Source organism: Electrona antarctica, assembly GCF_951216825.1.
Source record: "Electrona antarctica genome assembly, chromosome: 14".
Classification (NCBI taxonomy): Eukaryota; Metazoa; Chordata; class Actinopteri; order Myctophiformes; family Myctophidae; genus Electrona; species Electrona antarctica.
Genome location: NC_136795.1, coordinates 4,579,918 through 4,596,662, shown reverse-complemented (window position 1 = coordinate 4,596,662; position 16,745 = coordinate 4,579,918). Strand labels below are relative to the sequence as shown.

General features: G+C 41.3%; 1 protein-coding gene and 1 long non-coding RNA gene across 3 annotated transcripts in view; both read left to right on the top strand.

Annotated features, from left to right (window-relative positions):
* Nucleotides 1-14,516, top strand: part of LOC306937661 — a 37,633-nt gene extending 23,117 nt beyond the window's left edge. The window contains exon 2 of the long non-coding RNA XR_013791632.1: nucleotides 14,144-14,516. This is a non-coding gene — a long non-coding RNA (uncharacterized lncRNA). The remainder of the gene's footprint in view (nucleotides 1-14,143) is intronic.
* On the top strand, nucleotides 281-14,516 carry plbd1a (phospholipase B domain containing 1a). Of its 2 annotated transcripts, XR_013791630.1 has the most exons (12): nucleotides 281-526; nucleotides 1,768-1,990; nucleotides 2,606-2,689; nucleotides 3,625-3,766; nucleotides 4,587-4,727; nucleotides 5,969-6,113; nucleotides 6,785-6,985; nucleotides 10,032-10,172; nucleotides 11,345-11,530; nucleotides 11,875-11,981; nucleotides 13,498-14,158; nucleotides 14,239-14,516. XR_013791630.1 is itself a non-coding variant. In XM_079521555.1 (11 exons), exons 1-11 carry the CDS (start codon nucleotides 451-453, stop codon nucleotides 13,672-13,674), a joined length of 1,623 nt encoding a protein of 540 aa, XP_079377681.1. In that variant the 5' UTR covers nucleotides 281-450; the 3' UTR covers nucleotides 13,675-14,516. The 2 variants fall into 2 exon arrangements, 1 of the variants encoding a protein (XP_079377681.1); XM_079521555.1 differs by having other exon boundaries at nucleotides 13,498-14,516.
* Nucleotides 14,517-16,745: the final 2,229 nt, after the last annotated feature.

Below are 16,745 nucleotides of genomic sequence, written 5' to 3'. Positions count from 1 at the left end.
ACATTGGCTTGTACGTTGTCCATATGAGGAAACAATGCAAACCACTGCGCTACTATGACAGTCAAATATCAATCCATGGCCATTGCGGACCACGTGCCCCAGTGGCGTAATGGATAACGCACTGGCCTCCTAAGCCAGGGATTGTGGGTTCGAGTCCCATCTGGGGTGGTACGTTTTTTTCTTTCTTTCCATATTTACACATTACCTGATTTGTTTACATTTTGCCTGACGTCAGAGTAACTCGTGACGCTGATTTTGTTCATTAGGGGAGACTAGCCAGCCGATTCGTACTGCATTGTATCCACCAGGAAACCTTCCTCAATGTTTTAGGGACGTGTCTTTCAGCTCTTCGTTCGGGTCACGTTGTTCAACGCAACAGTGAACAGTATTGCTCCTTTGTACGCCACGATCGAGCATTTAATTTATTTGTTTTCCCACTACAAGCAAAATATGTTTTTAAATAAGAGGTTGAATATCTTTGTTGTATTAAATATGGCGGTGGTCTTCGCCAGTGCTCACACTGACAGTAAGTAAACCCCATTAATACATCATTACAGTCCAGATTTGAAGTTGCTAGCGTAATCCGTAACGTATTCAGCTATACTAGCTAATAATACCAGCTAACTTTACCAGTGTTGTCGAACCATGCCGAATGATTTCCCAATCAATGGTGTAGTTTTTTTGTTTGCCTTGCACTGCGACCAGACCTGCAACATTAGAACAACATATCAGGCTAGTACTACATGCAAACTTGTAACTTATGTCACGTCATCTGCACACTGCCACTCACTTTCCAGTGACTCGTGAAGGGGTGAGGGCACTGGGGGACAGGTGTGGCACCAAAACATTGTGGCCATTTGGGAAAACTGGGCACCTCAAATGGGCAACAAGTGGGCAGTTTGGTAAATCTGGGCACCAAAACAGATTGATCACCGTGAATAGCCTATAGTGGGACCCAAAATATAGAGGGCACCAGGAGGAATAGTTACTTTGTAGCCTATAATATGCTTTGCTAAGTCGTTTACATGATAATTATGCTTATTTTATTGCAGTAGACAGACTTTGTAAAACTGTGTAAAAATGCGGTCTAAAATGCTGGCTATTGAGTACTGACTGAGTCCACATGGCTACAACAAGATTTATTTTGCTGACCATTCAAGACTACATCTTTTTACAGCAATTTGCCTAAACAAAGAAGCATTTATGTTTGATCAATGTTTTTTGAGTCACTGAAAATGAGTAGGGAACCGCATTTGGACACATTCACAGGCAATTCATTCTATGATTATTGGTAAATGACCCAGTTTAGCAGTAGTTTGAGGTGTATAGTGGTCTATGAACAGTAAACACATACTGTACACATTTTGATGACTCCTTTTGTTGTAACAAAACAGGGAGGCTAGCTGTTACTATGCACATGTTTACTTGTTTAGTTAAGTACTATTTATATCACATTGAGGATAAAGAGTCCTACAACTTGTTAATCAGCATGCCCAATCAATCACACAACAAAGTCCACCTCAAGTACCCAGTCTCTTCCCCAAAAAGTGTCAAGTTCCGAAAAAGGGAAAAAAATTGAACCCAGATTTCTCATGTTCCCAATCTTCTGGTTACCCCACCCCAGTGCCAGTGACCTAATTCCTGTGGTGATAAATGCCCCAAATCATGCCCATTTGTTAGCCTATTATGGCTGTACATCTATACCGTAGTGGACCAGCCTATACCGTGTGTCTGTGTATGTTCATTATGGTTCTTGATCATTTTCAGAAATGACATCGGCCACAGTGTATTGGGATCCCACTCACAAGACTGTCCTACTGAAAGAGGGGGTTATGGAGACAGAGGGGGATGCATACGGATACCTCAATGACACCCTCTTCAGCTCTGGCTGGAGCGTTTTAGAGATCCGTGCAGGATATGGGGAGACACCCGAGCCAGATGAAGTCACTTTCTTCCTAGCTGGGTACCTTGAAGGCTTCCTCACTGCCCAGTAGGTATCCTGAATATTATACGGTTGTACTCAATGAAGCATTACATGTAAATCCTGCAGTAGATAAACCACTACTAGTATACAGTGTTGTTTTTGGCAGCACATTTGAGTTTTAGTCATAGTCTCTTGAATAGTTTTCATTTAGTTTTAGTCACATTTTAGTCACCTGGAATGTTTTAGTGTTAGTCTAGTTTTAGTCGACTAAATATCATAAGATTTTAGTCGACTAAATCTACAGTTGATTTAGTCGAACAAAATGTTTTTTGGCAGGCCTTGATGCCGCCGTAATGACTGTTGTTACACTTGCTGAAAATAGCAGATCTACTATTTTCAACATGCAACCAAGTGTAAAATGACTTATACTGGATCTCTTGTCCACTAGTCTAGTTTTTATTTGTTGACAAAATCGTCAGTATATTTAGTCTTAGTTTTAGTCATCATAGCTTCGTTTTCATGTAGTTTCCATTTCGTTTTCGTCAGTGGAAAAAGGTAGTCGACGAACATTTTTTGTCTTAGTTTTAGTCGACAAACAACACTGATAGTATACAATCTACAGTAAGCTATGCTTTGCTCTTCTGGTGTGCATTACCAAATTAAGATTTGTCACTCCAACAGGCAGATGATCGACCACTATGCCAATATGTACCCGCAGCTGATCAGCAGCCCAGAGGTCTTAAGCGCGGTTCAGAGCTTCATGAAGTGAGTTTGTATCACCCCGCCGGCCCGCCCCTGATAAACATTTCACTGTTTCTTCTGGTTTCATATAAAAGTCTAAACATTTCACTGTTTCTTCTAGTTTCATATAATTTATTATTTGGTAAGACTCTAGCTTGTCAGCTCATATGAGACCATGATGCCAAACAGTGAAGCTCACTCACTGGAGTAGATAGTTTGGCCTGACAATAAGCATATTGTCTAATAAGAGTGACTGCATTATCAGGGATGCTTCTTGGATGCATTCTCATGGGCTGACTAGAGGAGGGGTTCTCAACCCGTGGGTCGCGACCCCTCGGGGGGTCGCCAAAATATTTTAGGGGGTCCCCAAATTATTAAAAAAAAAAAATAGCAGACCTACAAGCTCGTAGCGCGCCACTCGGTGGCGCGCTATGAGCTTGTAGATCTGCTATTTTTCAATAGCTAAATTATAACAATGCTTAAAACACCAAAAGGGGTTCCCGCCCAAAATGGTTTAAGGTTATTGTAGCAGTCAATTTATATTGGGGGTCGGGAGGGGGCGGGGCGGGGGTCCCGAGACGTTGCCAAAGCATTTCCGGGGGTCCCCGGCCAAAAACGTTGAGAACCCCTGGACTAGAGGAGGGGGACCTTTGTTAATTGTACAGGGGAAATTCAGTTTCAGCTTTACTCAGCTGATACCTACAGTATAGTACTCAGATGGTCATGATGAGTTCAGTGTGTTGTTGCTCAGCAACACCGGCGGTGACCCACACCCACAGGCTTAACATTACATTGTTTTATTCCTCGTGAGTTTCAACATTTCAATCACATATTCTGAGCATAATAAACTCCACTTGTGTAGCATTTGGATGTGCAAATCATGGAAGTATACTGGAAAAGAGGAAGAGAAAAAAAAATCACCAAAGACACTTCACATTTTATTTATGTTTTGCTTTCAGGAAACAGGACATGTGGACGAGGGAACAGGTGAAACTGAATAAGAGTTCTGATCCTCTGTGGCGGCACACTGGCTTCATAGTGGCTCAGATGGACGGGCTCCAGGCTGGAGTTGCACACTGGGCCAAGAAACAAGGGAAGAAGGTCGGTCCAATTCTTTTAAAACCCATTTAGGCCTGAGGACGATTCTATAAAATGTCTTCAAATTCCTGACAGTTTTATGAAAAACCTCATGTTCTCAAACATTTTCATGTCAAGGACCCCCAAAACTATATGTAATTGGCCGCCAGCCCCAATTTGAAAATATGTTGTTAAAGGGACCCCCCCCCCAGAAGCAAAGATTTGAGTTAAAAACGTTTGCTGGGTAGAGAATATATATTAAAAGATTTGAGTTAAAAACGTTCGCTGGGTAGAGAATATATATTCAAAGATTTGCGACACATTTTCAAAAATAGCAGATCTACAAGCTCATAGCGCGGCACTCGCTATGAGCTTGTAGATCTGCTATTTTTCAATAGCTAAAGTATGACATAATGCTTAAAACACCAAAATGGGTTCCCGTCCAGAATGGGTTAAAGCAAAGATGGTTTATGTATGAAGATGGGCCAACTTCATTGGAGTAAATAGTAAATGGTAGTAAATGGTGCATTTATATAGCGCCTTTATCCAAGGCGCTTTACATAGATTGTGCATTACATTCACCCATTCATACACCGATTGGAAATCTTTGAATATATATTCTTTCAGAGCGAACGTTTTTTTTTATTTCGACGTCAGGCCTAAATGGGATAATAAAACAATAAAATCTAAAAATGTTCTCTTTCTGCTTCCAATCTCATGACCAATAGGGTCAAGAGAAAATGTGTCCACTCTCTCCTGCTCTGTCCAGTAGAAATCTTCCACGTGCTAACTAACTAACTAACTAACTAACTAACAGCTTTCTATCTGGTTTCCTTCCCCACAGCCCCTGTCCATGTTCTCCGTCCAGGTCCTCAATGCAGTGGGAGACCTCCTAGATCTGATCCCAGCTCTGGTTCCCGGCTCCAACCCTCCTCTCAGAGACTTCAAACTACCAGGGATGGGACACTGCTCTGCACTGATAAAGGTCAGCTTTCCTCTCAAAGTGTCTCTTCTCCACAATGTTGTAATGTATGTACCTATTTACCTCAGAAAATAAAACGTCATGAACCCTAGTATTCTATTCCTTGGGCAAACATTTGGCAAGCAAATCTACAAGCTCACAATGCGTTGCAGCTTGCAACGCATCGGCTGTTTTTGGCGAAGAGATTTGTGTCGAGGAGAAGAAAGCGGACGAAGTATAGAGCTCTGGGGGACCCCGATCAACTAAGTATATACCCTATTGGTCTGAATATTGGTGCAACTCCGCGTTCCCTGGGGGGGGGGGGAAGGAACGCACCCAGGGTGCCGGCCCGGTTCCGGCGAGCCGCCCTGCATCCGAAACCGTTGAGAAATGACAGAGTTACCGTGTGGCGGTCCCTCTACTGTACTGTACTGTACTGTCACTGTACTGTATTGACACCCGAAAGCATCATATATACAGTTAATACGTGCGTGTGTGTTTGTGTGTGTAGGTGTTTTCGTGCTCATACCCACCCACCCACCCAGCCAGCCACCCACACACATAGCTCCGTAAGGGAGTCAAAAAAAGACTGGGTCGTATTACGTATAATCAGGGACTAGACTATTTGACATTCAATGTTCTTTTTCCACAAATGAGTCTTGAAAAATGAGGGTCGTCTTATAATCAGAGTCGTCTTATATTCGGGACAATACGGTAGGTTTAAGTGTGTGTTTAATGACTGAATAAAGTCTTCACATGCAGAGCTCTAACCCTTTTTCAATGTGGGTCTTCAATAGAGGGTATGCGCGGGACATCATAATCATACCCAGAAGTTATGCAAGAACGCCTACTGAGTGGCAAAAAAACTACTTTCTGGCCTTGACAGCTCATAGCCTACAGCCCTACATCCAAACAGAAAAGCCTATCTGATTGCATTAAACAACGTTTTGCCACTCGACTTGCCACTCACTTTATGCATGCATACCCTCTATATAGCACAGCATGTGCCTTTTGCAACATTAAATAATGAATGTTTGCTGACATGTAATATGTAACATTGACGCTTTAGTGATCCTTTGGCCTTTGAACCCTGACCCTAGTTGTTGGATTCAGTGAGGAGTACCGTGTGATATGTCTTCAAGATAATAATTTCAATGCGCACATTGACGCAGATTCCAATAACCACTAGTGTTGACATGACAATGCGAGACTCCATTTGGAACCTTTATGATTAACGCTTCCCTGTCAACCTCCCTTTGCACCAGATGTTGCCAGGCTTCGAGAACCTACTGTTTGCCCATTCCAGCTGGTACACCTATGCGGCCACCATGCGCATCTACAAACACTGGGATTTCCATGTCACTGAGCCCCACACGGCCACCGGGAAGCTCTCGTTCAGCAGCTACCCTGGTAGGTCAAAGACCTCCTTCAGCAACATGACCTTTTTGGGAGTATACACTGTATGGCAGTGTTGTTTTTTTTGTCGACTAACTTTTTTCACTGACGGAAACTAAATGGAAACTAAATGAAAACTAAGCTATTATGACTAAAACTAAGACTAATATATTGACAATTTCGTCAACAAATAAAAACTAGAATAAAATGTTAGGAAGGGACTATAGAGATCCAGATCCAGTATAAGTCATTTTACACTTGGTTGCATGCTGAAAATAGCAGATCTAGAAGCTCACAACGCGCCGCGCTGCGACGCGTTGTGCGCTTGTAGATCTGCTATTTTCAGCGAGTGTAAAATCAGTCATTCCGACAGCATCAAGGCCCGACAAAATACATTTTAGTCGACTAAATCAGCCGTATTTTCTTTTTTAAGCAAGGAAGGAGGCTGTTACAGGTAGAAGAGACTTTTCTTTAAAAATAACACTTAACAAGTTGTTTGTGCTATTTTGTTAAGTGTTGACAGGGTAGTATTCTACTTTTGGAATGTATTTTACTGGTGAACATTGAATAAAGAGAGTGGTTTATCGACTGTCTGAACTTTTATGTACCCATTGTTGTCTCTCTCTCTCTCTCTCTGTCACTCCCCCACCCCTTCCTCTCTTGCCCTCTCCAACCCCCTCCTATAGGTTTCCTGGAATCTCTGGATGACTTCTATCTGTTGGGAAGTGGTCTGATGATGACCCAGACCACCAACAGTGTCTTCAACTCGTCCCTCTACACCCTCATCGTCCCCCAGAGCCTTCTGTCCTGGCAGAGAGTGAGACTGGCTCACAGCCTGGCGAATACTGGGGAGGAGTGGGCCAGGACCTTCTCCAGGCACAACTCCGGTGAGCAGATAGAGCAGAGGTTGTGAATGCAGTTGAGACGAAACCAGGGCTCATCATCGCCATGTTGGCGTGTGGTGGACGACTTTTGTCAACGTTGCATTTTTTTGCCACAGACATACAAAATGAGCAGACAAAGATATTACCAGAAACACATGAATAGATAGCCCTGAATGACCATGACAGGTCTGTAACTCTGAGAGTGTTCAAAATGGACACGTAACACTCTCAGAGTTAACCCCTTTTGTGCGGGAACCCCTTTTGGTGTTTTAAACATTATGTTATAATTTAGCTATTGAAAAATAGCAGATCTACAAGCTCATAGCGCGCCACCGAGTGGCGCGCTACGAGCTTGTAGATCTGCTATTTTTGAAAAATCGAAGAACGACTGACATAGAAACATAGCTTTTTCAGTCATTTTCAAACAGACATTTTTAGAATCTCAAATAAAACATTTGAGAACCACTAGTACTAGACTACTAGTTGGACTCCTAATATGTCATAGTAAATAATTGTCATACATATTCTGAAGAAAACCTGGAGACAGTAAGTTAGTGGGTGTTATGATCAAAATAAGCTTTATAAGGTTTGTAAAACAAAATAAAAGAAATTGCCACGCACAAGACAAAGTCTTTGCCACGGACACATTTGTCCGTGTACGAACATGTTGATAACTGGATCATTTACGATTTACCCTTCGCTAAGCCCCACACACTCAATTCTCCTCACCCATTGAGATGTATGTTAAATGATTTCTCTATATAAAGAATCGATCATTTCGTCTTCTAAATCTATAGTCAACAAGGCCTATGTACTGGAAAAATGTGCATGACATTATTTCAATAAACTAGAAATAAGAGGAAATGTTAGAGGAAGAAACTGTATCCAAATCAATCAACTTTAACGTCCGACAGAAGTTTTCAAGTTGTTTTCATGTATTGCACGCCAGACTACGGTGATTAGTATTATTGCCATCACCTGGGCGGGTGAGTCGTGGAACGTTAAGCTAGAAAGTGACATCACTTCTATACTGATCACATGATTGACAGATTACCATGTTTGGTACCTGGGTTACATCAGCAAGCATGCATTCAATTGCGAGTTTTATTTATATGTGCGCGTTCGGAAATAGCGCACTGCGCAATGCAAACTAATAGGTGAGTGCGCTCCGGTGCGGTATTTCCGAACGCGCCCTAGATATCAGGGAACAGTCCTGCTTAATTAGTAGTGATATCATAGAAAGGGCTATCGGGGGGCACGGTGGCACACAGCTGTCGCCTCACAGCTAGAAGGTCCTGGGTTCGATTCCCGCTGGGGGCGCTGGGGGCGTGTTCTCTCCTCCGCGTCATCAGTGCCCATACCCGAGGTGGGGTTGGCGAAAGGGCATGTTCTCCCCGTGTCCCCTAGTGTAGGTACCCTCACAAAAAACATGCAGTAATCCTGGTCTCTAAACTGCCTCCTCCTGGCCAGACGGGGCGCCTGATGGAGGCGTGCGACGCGTTTTGAGCTTGTAGATCAGCTATTTTTGCTTCTAGGTACATTACAACAATCAGTACATGTATGATATGTGATCTTTGTGTTCTAGGTTCATACAACAATCAGTACATGTATGATATGTGATCTTTGTGTTCTAGGTACATTACAACAATCAGTACATGTATGATATGTGATCTTTGTGTTCTAGGTACATTACAACAATCGGTACATGTATGATATGTGATCTTTGTGTTCTAGGTACATTACAACAATCAGTACATGTATGATATGTGACCTTTGTGTTCTAGGTAGATACAACAATCAGTACATGTATGATATGTGACTTCTAGGTACATTACAACAATCAGTACATGTATGATATGTGACCTTTGTGTTCTAGGTACATTACAACAATCAGTACATGTATGATATGTGATCTTTGTGTTCTAGGTACATTACAACAATCAGTACATGTATGATATGTGATCTTTGTGTTCTAGGTAGATACAACAATCAGTACATGTATGATATGTGACTTCTAGGTACATTACAACAATCAGTACATGTATGATATGTGACCTTTGTGTTCTAGGTACATTACAACAATCAGTACATGTATGATATGTGATCTTTGTGTTCTAGGTACATTACAACAATCAGTACATGTATGATATGTGATCTTTGTGTTCTAGGTTCATACAACAATCAGTACATGTATGATATGTGATCTTTGTGTTCTAGGTAGATACAACAATCAGTACATGTATGATATGTGACTTCTAGGTACATTACAACAATCAGTACATGTATGATATGTGACCTTTGTGTTCTAGGTACATTACAACAATCAGTACATGTATGATATGTGATCTTTGTGTTCTAGGTACATTACAACAATCAGTACATGTATGATATGTGACCTTTGTGTTCTAGGTACATTACAACAATCAGTACATGTATGATATGTGACCTTTGTGTTCTAGGTACATTACAACAATCAGTACATGTATGATATGTGATCTTTGTGTTCTAGGTACATTACAACAATCAGTACATGTATGATATGTGATCTTTGTGTTCTAGGTAGATACAACAATCAGTACATGTATGATATGTGACCTTTGTGTTCTAGGTACCTACAACAATCAGTACATGTATGATATGTGATCTTTGTGTTCTAGGTAGATACAACAATCAGTACATGTATGATATGTGATCTTTGTGTTCTAGGTACATTACAACAATCAGTACATGTATGATATGTGATCTTTGTGTTCTAGGTACATTACAACAATCAGTACATGTATGATATGTGATCTTTGTGTTCTAGGTACATTACAACAATCAGTACATGTATGATATGTGACCTTTGTGTTCTAGGTACCTACAACAATCAGTACATGTATGATATGTGATCTTTGTGTTCTAGGTACATTACAACAATCAGTACATGTATGATATGTGACCTTTGTGTTCTACATACAACAATCAGTACATGTATGATATGTGATCTTTGTGTTCTAGGTACCTACAACAATCAGTACATGTATGATATGTGATCTTTGTGTTCTAGGTACCTACAACAATCAGTACATGGTGGTGGACCGCAGCAAGGTGAAGCTGGGCCATAGCATCGACGATGGTGCCCTGACAGTGGTGGAGCAGATCCCTGGACTGGTGGAGTTCTCTGACCAGACACAGACGCTACGCAGAGGTAGAGTTAGACACAGATCTAACTTTACTGGACATTTTTTTTAGATTTTATGTTTTTACACAAGTAATGCCATGTTTAGCTTTATTAATCATGTTGTGGAGTCATGCATCCATATTAGTAAATAGTAACTCACAACTAATAACTTGAAAATGACTGAAGACATGGATGGTTACTGTGATTAGGGTAAGCTTATATTTCATAACACAAACACCATGTAGTGAAAACTCCTGTAACTGTAAGCAAAAAAAACCCCAAAAAAATCTTAAAGAAAAAAAAAAAAAACACCCCTAATAGTAATACATCAAATACATAGAAATAGTCATCAAGAATCATAAGCAAGCTAAGAACCTAACAGTAGAATATCTATACATTGAAACTATGAGTATACACTATAGAGTGCTATGTCTACACAATATGCTATCTAAATTTCATAAGTTTAGCCTTTGCATATGCCTGTAAGGTTGTTGAGGCTGGATGGAGTCTGAAGAGGAGAGTTTTCAGACTACGGCGGAAGATTGGAAAGATTGGGAGTGAGTCCGCAGTTCTGATTGCAATGGGAAGTTCATGCCATAGTTTTGGAGCCAGAAGGAAGAAGAGTCTGGGATGTGTGGAGCGTTGTCCCGGCTGTTGTAATGCAATTACAGTAAATTGATATCAAAACAAACCAGTGGTAATAATTGGGGGTCAGAGAGTTTTCCCTACGGGATCAATTAAGCCAATTAACCCCTTTTGGTGTTCAACATTATGTTATACTTTAGATATTGAAAAATAGCAGATCTACAAGCTCATAGCGTGGCACCGAGTGCCGCGCTATGAGCTTGTAGATCTGCTATTTTATAAAAATCTTGAAAATGTGGCGCGAATCTTTGAATGTATATGCTTTCAGAGCGAACGTTTTTAACTCAAATCTTTGCTTCTGATCAGGGGTTCCTGGAACAACATATTTTCAGATGGGGTCGGTGGCCAATTAGGCAATTGCATATCATTTTTGGGGGTCCTTGGAGTGAACTATTGAGCACCACTGATATAGAAACATGGGTATTTCAGAAAACTGTCAGGATTTAGAAGACTTTATTTTTTTTAAATTCGACGTCGGGCCTAAATGGATTAAGGTTTTATCTTATCTTATCTCTCCCCTCATTCTCTCTTGCTCTTCACCTCTTGTCTTCCAGGCTACTGGCCATCCTACAACGTCCCTTTTCACCACAAGATCTACATGCTGAGTGGCTATGGAGAGATGTGGAAGAAGTTTGGTGACGACTTCTCTTACGACCTCTGCCCCAGAGCCAAGATCTTCCGCCGTGACCAGGCCGCGGTCAAGGACCTGGACTCCCTCAAGTACATCTTGAGATTCAATGGTGTGTGTGTAGTGCTCCTTTGTCGCAGTGTAGTTTTTGGCAGCAAATTTTGATTTTCAATAGTTTTCGTTTAGTTTCAGTCACATTTTGGTCACCCGGAATGTTTTAGTGTTAAGTCTAGTTTTCGTCGACTAAAATATCATAAGATTTTAGTCGACTAAATCTTCAGTTGATTCAGTCGACTAAAACGTATTTTTGGTGGGTCTTGATGCCGTCGTAATGACGACGTGTTGTGAGAATCTGATCTCAGGTCAAAGTGGGTTAATTGTTTTGTCTAGTACTCTCCTTCTGAAAGTCGTCTTCTCCACTTGACCAATGGCGTTTAATTGTTTTTTTTTTACCAGATTACAAAAAGGATCCATACTCCAAAGGTGATCCCTGTAAGTCCATCTGCTGCCGCAACGACCTGAGGGCCACGAAACCTTCTCCAGGAGGCTGCTATGACACTAAGGTATGGTTGCTATTACACTTTGGTTTTTAGTCGTAGTCTCTTGAATAGTTTTCATTTAGTTTTTAGTCACATTGTAGTCACCCGGAATGTTTTAGTGTTTAGTCTAGTTTTAGTCGACTAAATGTCATAAGGTTTTAGTCGACTAAATCTACAGGTGATTTAGTCGACTAAATTGTGTTTTGGCGGGCCTTGATGCTGTCGTAATGGCTGATTTTACACTTGCTGAAAATAGCCGATCTACAAGCTCACAACGCGTCACGCTGCGGGCTTGTAGATCGTCTATTTTCAGCATGCAACTAATTGTAAAATGACTTGAACTGAATCTCTTGTCCACTAGTCGCTTCCTAACAGGTTTATTTGTTGACGAAATTGTCAGTATATTTTGTCTTAGTTTGAGTCATCATAGCTTAGGTTTCATTTAGTTTCCATTTAGTTTTCATCAGTGGAAAAAGGTAGTCAATGAACAGTTTTAGTCGACAAAATCAACACTGTCTAGCTGTACTGTATGTTATCTGTCTTCCATGGTGCTTTCCCGTCTTCTATGGTTGAAACCACAGATGAAAAATGAGTCTACGGGTGACCCAGAGTAATCTACTCGTAAAAGAGTGGCGTCACGCTTTGATCTCGCCGCAAAGCGGGGCGCTATGGGCTATACTAGTTCCAAACATTGGAACTATCCCATTGAGATAGAATGAGCACTTCCACATTCCATTGTTACAATGGGAGTCAACGCTAGTGTCGCCACTCTCTTACTAGATTACTCTGGGGTGACATAACCTCGCGTCACCAGGCTTTTCCACCTCGGAGGAAAGCCTGGTCTGTGTTACAAAAGTGCCGCATGATCCGGTCGGGAGCGGATGATAACGTTAACGTCATCTTGTAGTCATTGGAAGTTCCAGATTGATGGTTCCGTCCTGATGACTACAAAACAATGACTACAACATGACGTAACGATATCATCCGCTCCCGACCGGTTCATATACCCGGAAAGGAATGCTGCCCAGGCTACGGGTGACCCAATAGCTGAGCGGTTAGGGTGCATGATGACACATGAGGCACTAACACAGGGGTGGGCAACTTTGAAGATGGAGAGGGCCACTATATTTCCACACTCACTCCCTAGGGCCATATATTACTGTCGTAGCAAAAATAGCCGATCTACAAGCACAAAACGCGTCGCAGAATTTAAATCTTGAATTATTTTTTCCTATTTTTGAATTGGAATCCTGAAAATTAACATTTTTATGTAATTTCAAATGCCTTTAATTATACTTGTGTTGAGCAATGAGCTACAAATTTAGTAAGTATAGGGTCATGTTTGCATGTTGTGGAATTGTAACAGCTGAAACCAACATATCAGTATTCTGACATTAACCTGAGGGCCACATTAAGTGAAGGTGGGGGCCGCATGTGGCCCCCGGGCCGCCAGTTGCCCACCACTGCACTAACAGATTGATTCCTGGCCAGCCAGACCATTTTCTGCATTTCACTCCCCTATTTTTTCCGTGTTGTCCAGGTAACAGATTACTCCATGGCTGAGCGGTTCCATGCCGAGGCGTTAAACGGCCCCACAACACAAGGCAATCTCCCTCCATTTGTTTGGGACAAGTTCAACAGCACTGCCCACCAGGGCCTCCCACCATACTACAACTTCACCTTCGTCAGCATGCAGCCCCGCCTCTTCAAGCCCTGAGGTGCGTGCGTGCGTGCGTGCGTGCGTGCGTGCGTGCGTGCGTGCGTGCGTGCGTGCGTGCAAATGAGAGCGATACTTTTTAAATCATTGCACTATGAGTGTGACTGGAGAACAAAGTGCAATCTGTTCTTTTTCCCTGTCCGGTTGCTAAAACGCAAAAGCAAAATGAAAGACTTTTTAATGTTTGCTTGAATGTTTGCTGCCGATGGTACACAACATTGCGTGCTGGAAGACTGCTGTACCATTGGTGATGAATTATAGCCTCAGGTTGTTAAGAAAGAATATTTTTAAATCACTATAGAGATGTATTTATTATTCTTTAGTGACTCTTTGATAGTCTTTATACTATGCAATCATTTGTGCCTTGGAGTCAGACAATGAATCCTCTCCCAGAAGCAAGTTGCCGTTTCCAACCCTGCCTGTCGGGTATTATTTCCCTGGTTTGCCAGTGTAACTAGTCCTTAAATAGACAGTAGAATGTCAGGTTATAATTGGGACATGCTCTGAATGTGACAAATTATTATCATTGAACTTATCTATATTAAATAGACAGTAGAATGTCAGGTTGGATGCCAATGATAGCGTTTAGGAAAGGACCACATAATCATAATGTATGCCTGTGAATATGAGTGTTTTTTTGCTTAATGACAATCATGTCAACGTCACACTCAGGGCTGTTGATAAAATCTATTGTAAATGTATTATCTTTGTGTGAGCAAATCAATGAACTTGAAGTTTGTACTTTTTTATGTAGTATCGGTTTTCACGCAATGCTGCACTTTATAAAACGTAATTTCCTATGCACATTGTTTATAAAAAAATAAAGTTTAACTCTACCGTGACCTCCCTTGCCTCTTATGTCTTATTTTGCTTACATGACTAACTCCTTACTATGAAATGTACAAGAGCCACTATGTTTGTCACTTGTGACACAATATATTTGTCAGATTGGATTATTTTACAATAGTTCAGCTGTGCAACACACACTCTGTCTCGACACGGAGCCATTTTAATTATAGCCTGACGTGATGGAAACTAAACTAGTCTCATTTGTATTTCTTCAACTATGAGAAGAAGAACCAATTAACTCACATGTGTGGTTTTCGAGTGACAGTATCTGTGCAAATAATTTGTATGATATAATATAATCTCATTTTAATATCTTAATTTAATATGAATAATGTTATGATACTAATAATACTAATAAAGCAATACAAACGGGCATATTTAAATGTTATTAGTTAGTTATGCCAAAAGAGAGGCAGTATAATGTTTAGAATTCTACCCTTCAATGCCCCACCTGTGTCTACAGTTATATCTTCGTCTCCATCGCTCTCTCTGTTTCTGTCTCTGTCTCTCTCTTGACCCAGGGGACACATTTTGTAATTCACCCTTTCCTATGAATTAGAGGAAGTGAAACGTCTGTTAGGCTTCACAAGTCATATACCCCCCATCCTTGTGTGTCTGTCTGTCTCTCTCTCTCTCTCTCTCTCTCTCTCTCTCTCTCTCTCTCTCTCTCTCTCTCTCTCTCTCTCTCTCTCTCTCTCTCTCTCTCTCTCTCTCTCTCTCTCTCTCTCTCTCTCTCTCTCTCTCTCTCTCTCTCTCTCTCTCTCTCTCTCTCTCTCTCCTCTTGTATTTCAATTTTCTCATAGTATCCGTTGCTTTCACTACATGTATTTTTGTGCAGCAGTGTTACCCTGCAGCAGTTTTCTTTTGTTGCACAGAGCAAAACTGGCCTTGCCTTCACCATGGCAAGGAAGGATTGTCCTCCTGGCTTCAAGTGGGACAACCTTTGCAACGACTGTATCCAGGTACAAGTCCAGCTACAGCCACCGTCGGATACCAGACCCCAACCCAGATCTCCTCCGATAAAACCAACAACAGGTGAGTGAAGGTAATGCCTAATTTGTACTTTGTTGCACTGTAATTTTAAACTAATTGGTTGTTGTCGGCCAGCAGGACTGTCATACAACGAAACATAAAATAGGTATGTTTTGATTTTCTTTGGTTGATAAAATGAGTCACACCTAACTGTTATATTGTTAAGAACATGTTGTTTTGACAGATAATACTGTCTGTAGATTCATTGTCTACCTAGAGTCCATACGCTGCTTATTCCAATCTCGCACTAGCTAAGAGCGTCTACTAAATGCCTGTTGTAATTAAAACAACAGATATGGTAAAAGATATGAGCTGCGTCTCCTCGGTTGCAAAAAACTTTTCCTGAGCAATAAAACTAATTTTATTTTCTTATTTTATTCTTACTCATACATGTGTATACATGCATAAACTAGGGCTTTCACTTCTAGTGATTTTTACTACTTGACTAGTTGCCTAGTTTACTAGTCGACTAGTTGTTTAACTACCTATTTTGTAAAAAAAAAAAAAAGAAACTTGTAAAAAAGGTTTTTTTAATAATATTTGTACATTTAAAAACTGTGTACATTTGTGACTATAATATAGCATTCTAGCTGATCTTGAGGTCTACAAAAACGGGGGGAAAAAAGAATCTTATCAACTAGTCAACTAGTACCAACAAGGTCTACTAGTCGACTAGTTGAATAGTCGACTAGTTGCTTAAAGCACTAGCATACACATCTTAAATCTTCCAATCTTTTCCACCCAGAATCACCCCTTCCGGTTGTCGTGCCATTGAGAAGCACTGACACTGCGATCCAGGCTGACTCCCTGCTGGCCCTGAGTCCTGCTCTGTGGGTCTCTGTAGCGGCGACCGTAGCCGGGTCCAGCCTGGCTCTGGCCTTGTGGTTCTTCATTTACAGACGACATGCCAGGCATCGTCACACAGGTAATGACCTATTATATAAACAACATGCCAGGCATCGTCACACAGGTAATGACCTCCTATATAAACCACATGCCAGGCATCGTCACACAGGTAATGACCTCCTATATAAACCACATGCCAGGCATCGTCACACAGGTAATGCACCTCCATAAACAACATGCCAGGCATCGTCACACAGGTAATGCACCTCCATAAACAACATGCCAGGCATCGTCACACAGGTAATGACCTCCTATATAAACAACATGCCAGGCATCGTCACACA

Excerpts from the sequence above, each read along its gene's own strand:
- plbd1a (XM_079521555.1), top strand. The coding sequence starts at position 451 with ATGTTTTTAAATAAGAGGTTGAATATCTTTGTTGTATTAAATATGGCG. Across the intron at positions 527-1,767 it reads CGCCAGTGCTCACACTGACA|AAATGACATCGGCCACAGTG; the intron begins GTAAGTAAACCC and ends GATCATTTTCAG. Across the intron at positions 6,114-6,784 it reads CTCGTTCAGCAGCTACCCTG|GTTTCCTGGAATCTCTGGAT; the intron begins GTAGGTCAAAGA and ends CCCCTCCTATAG.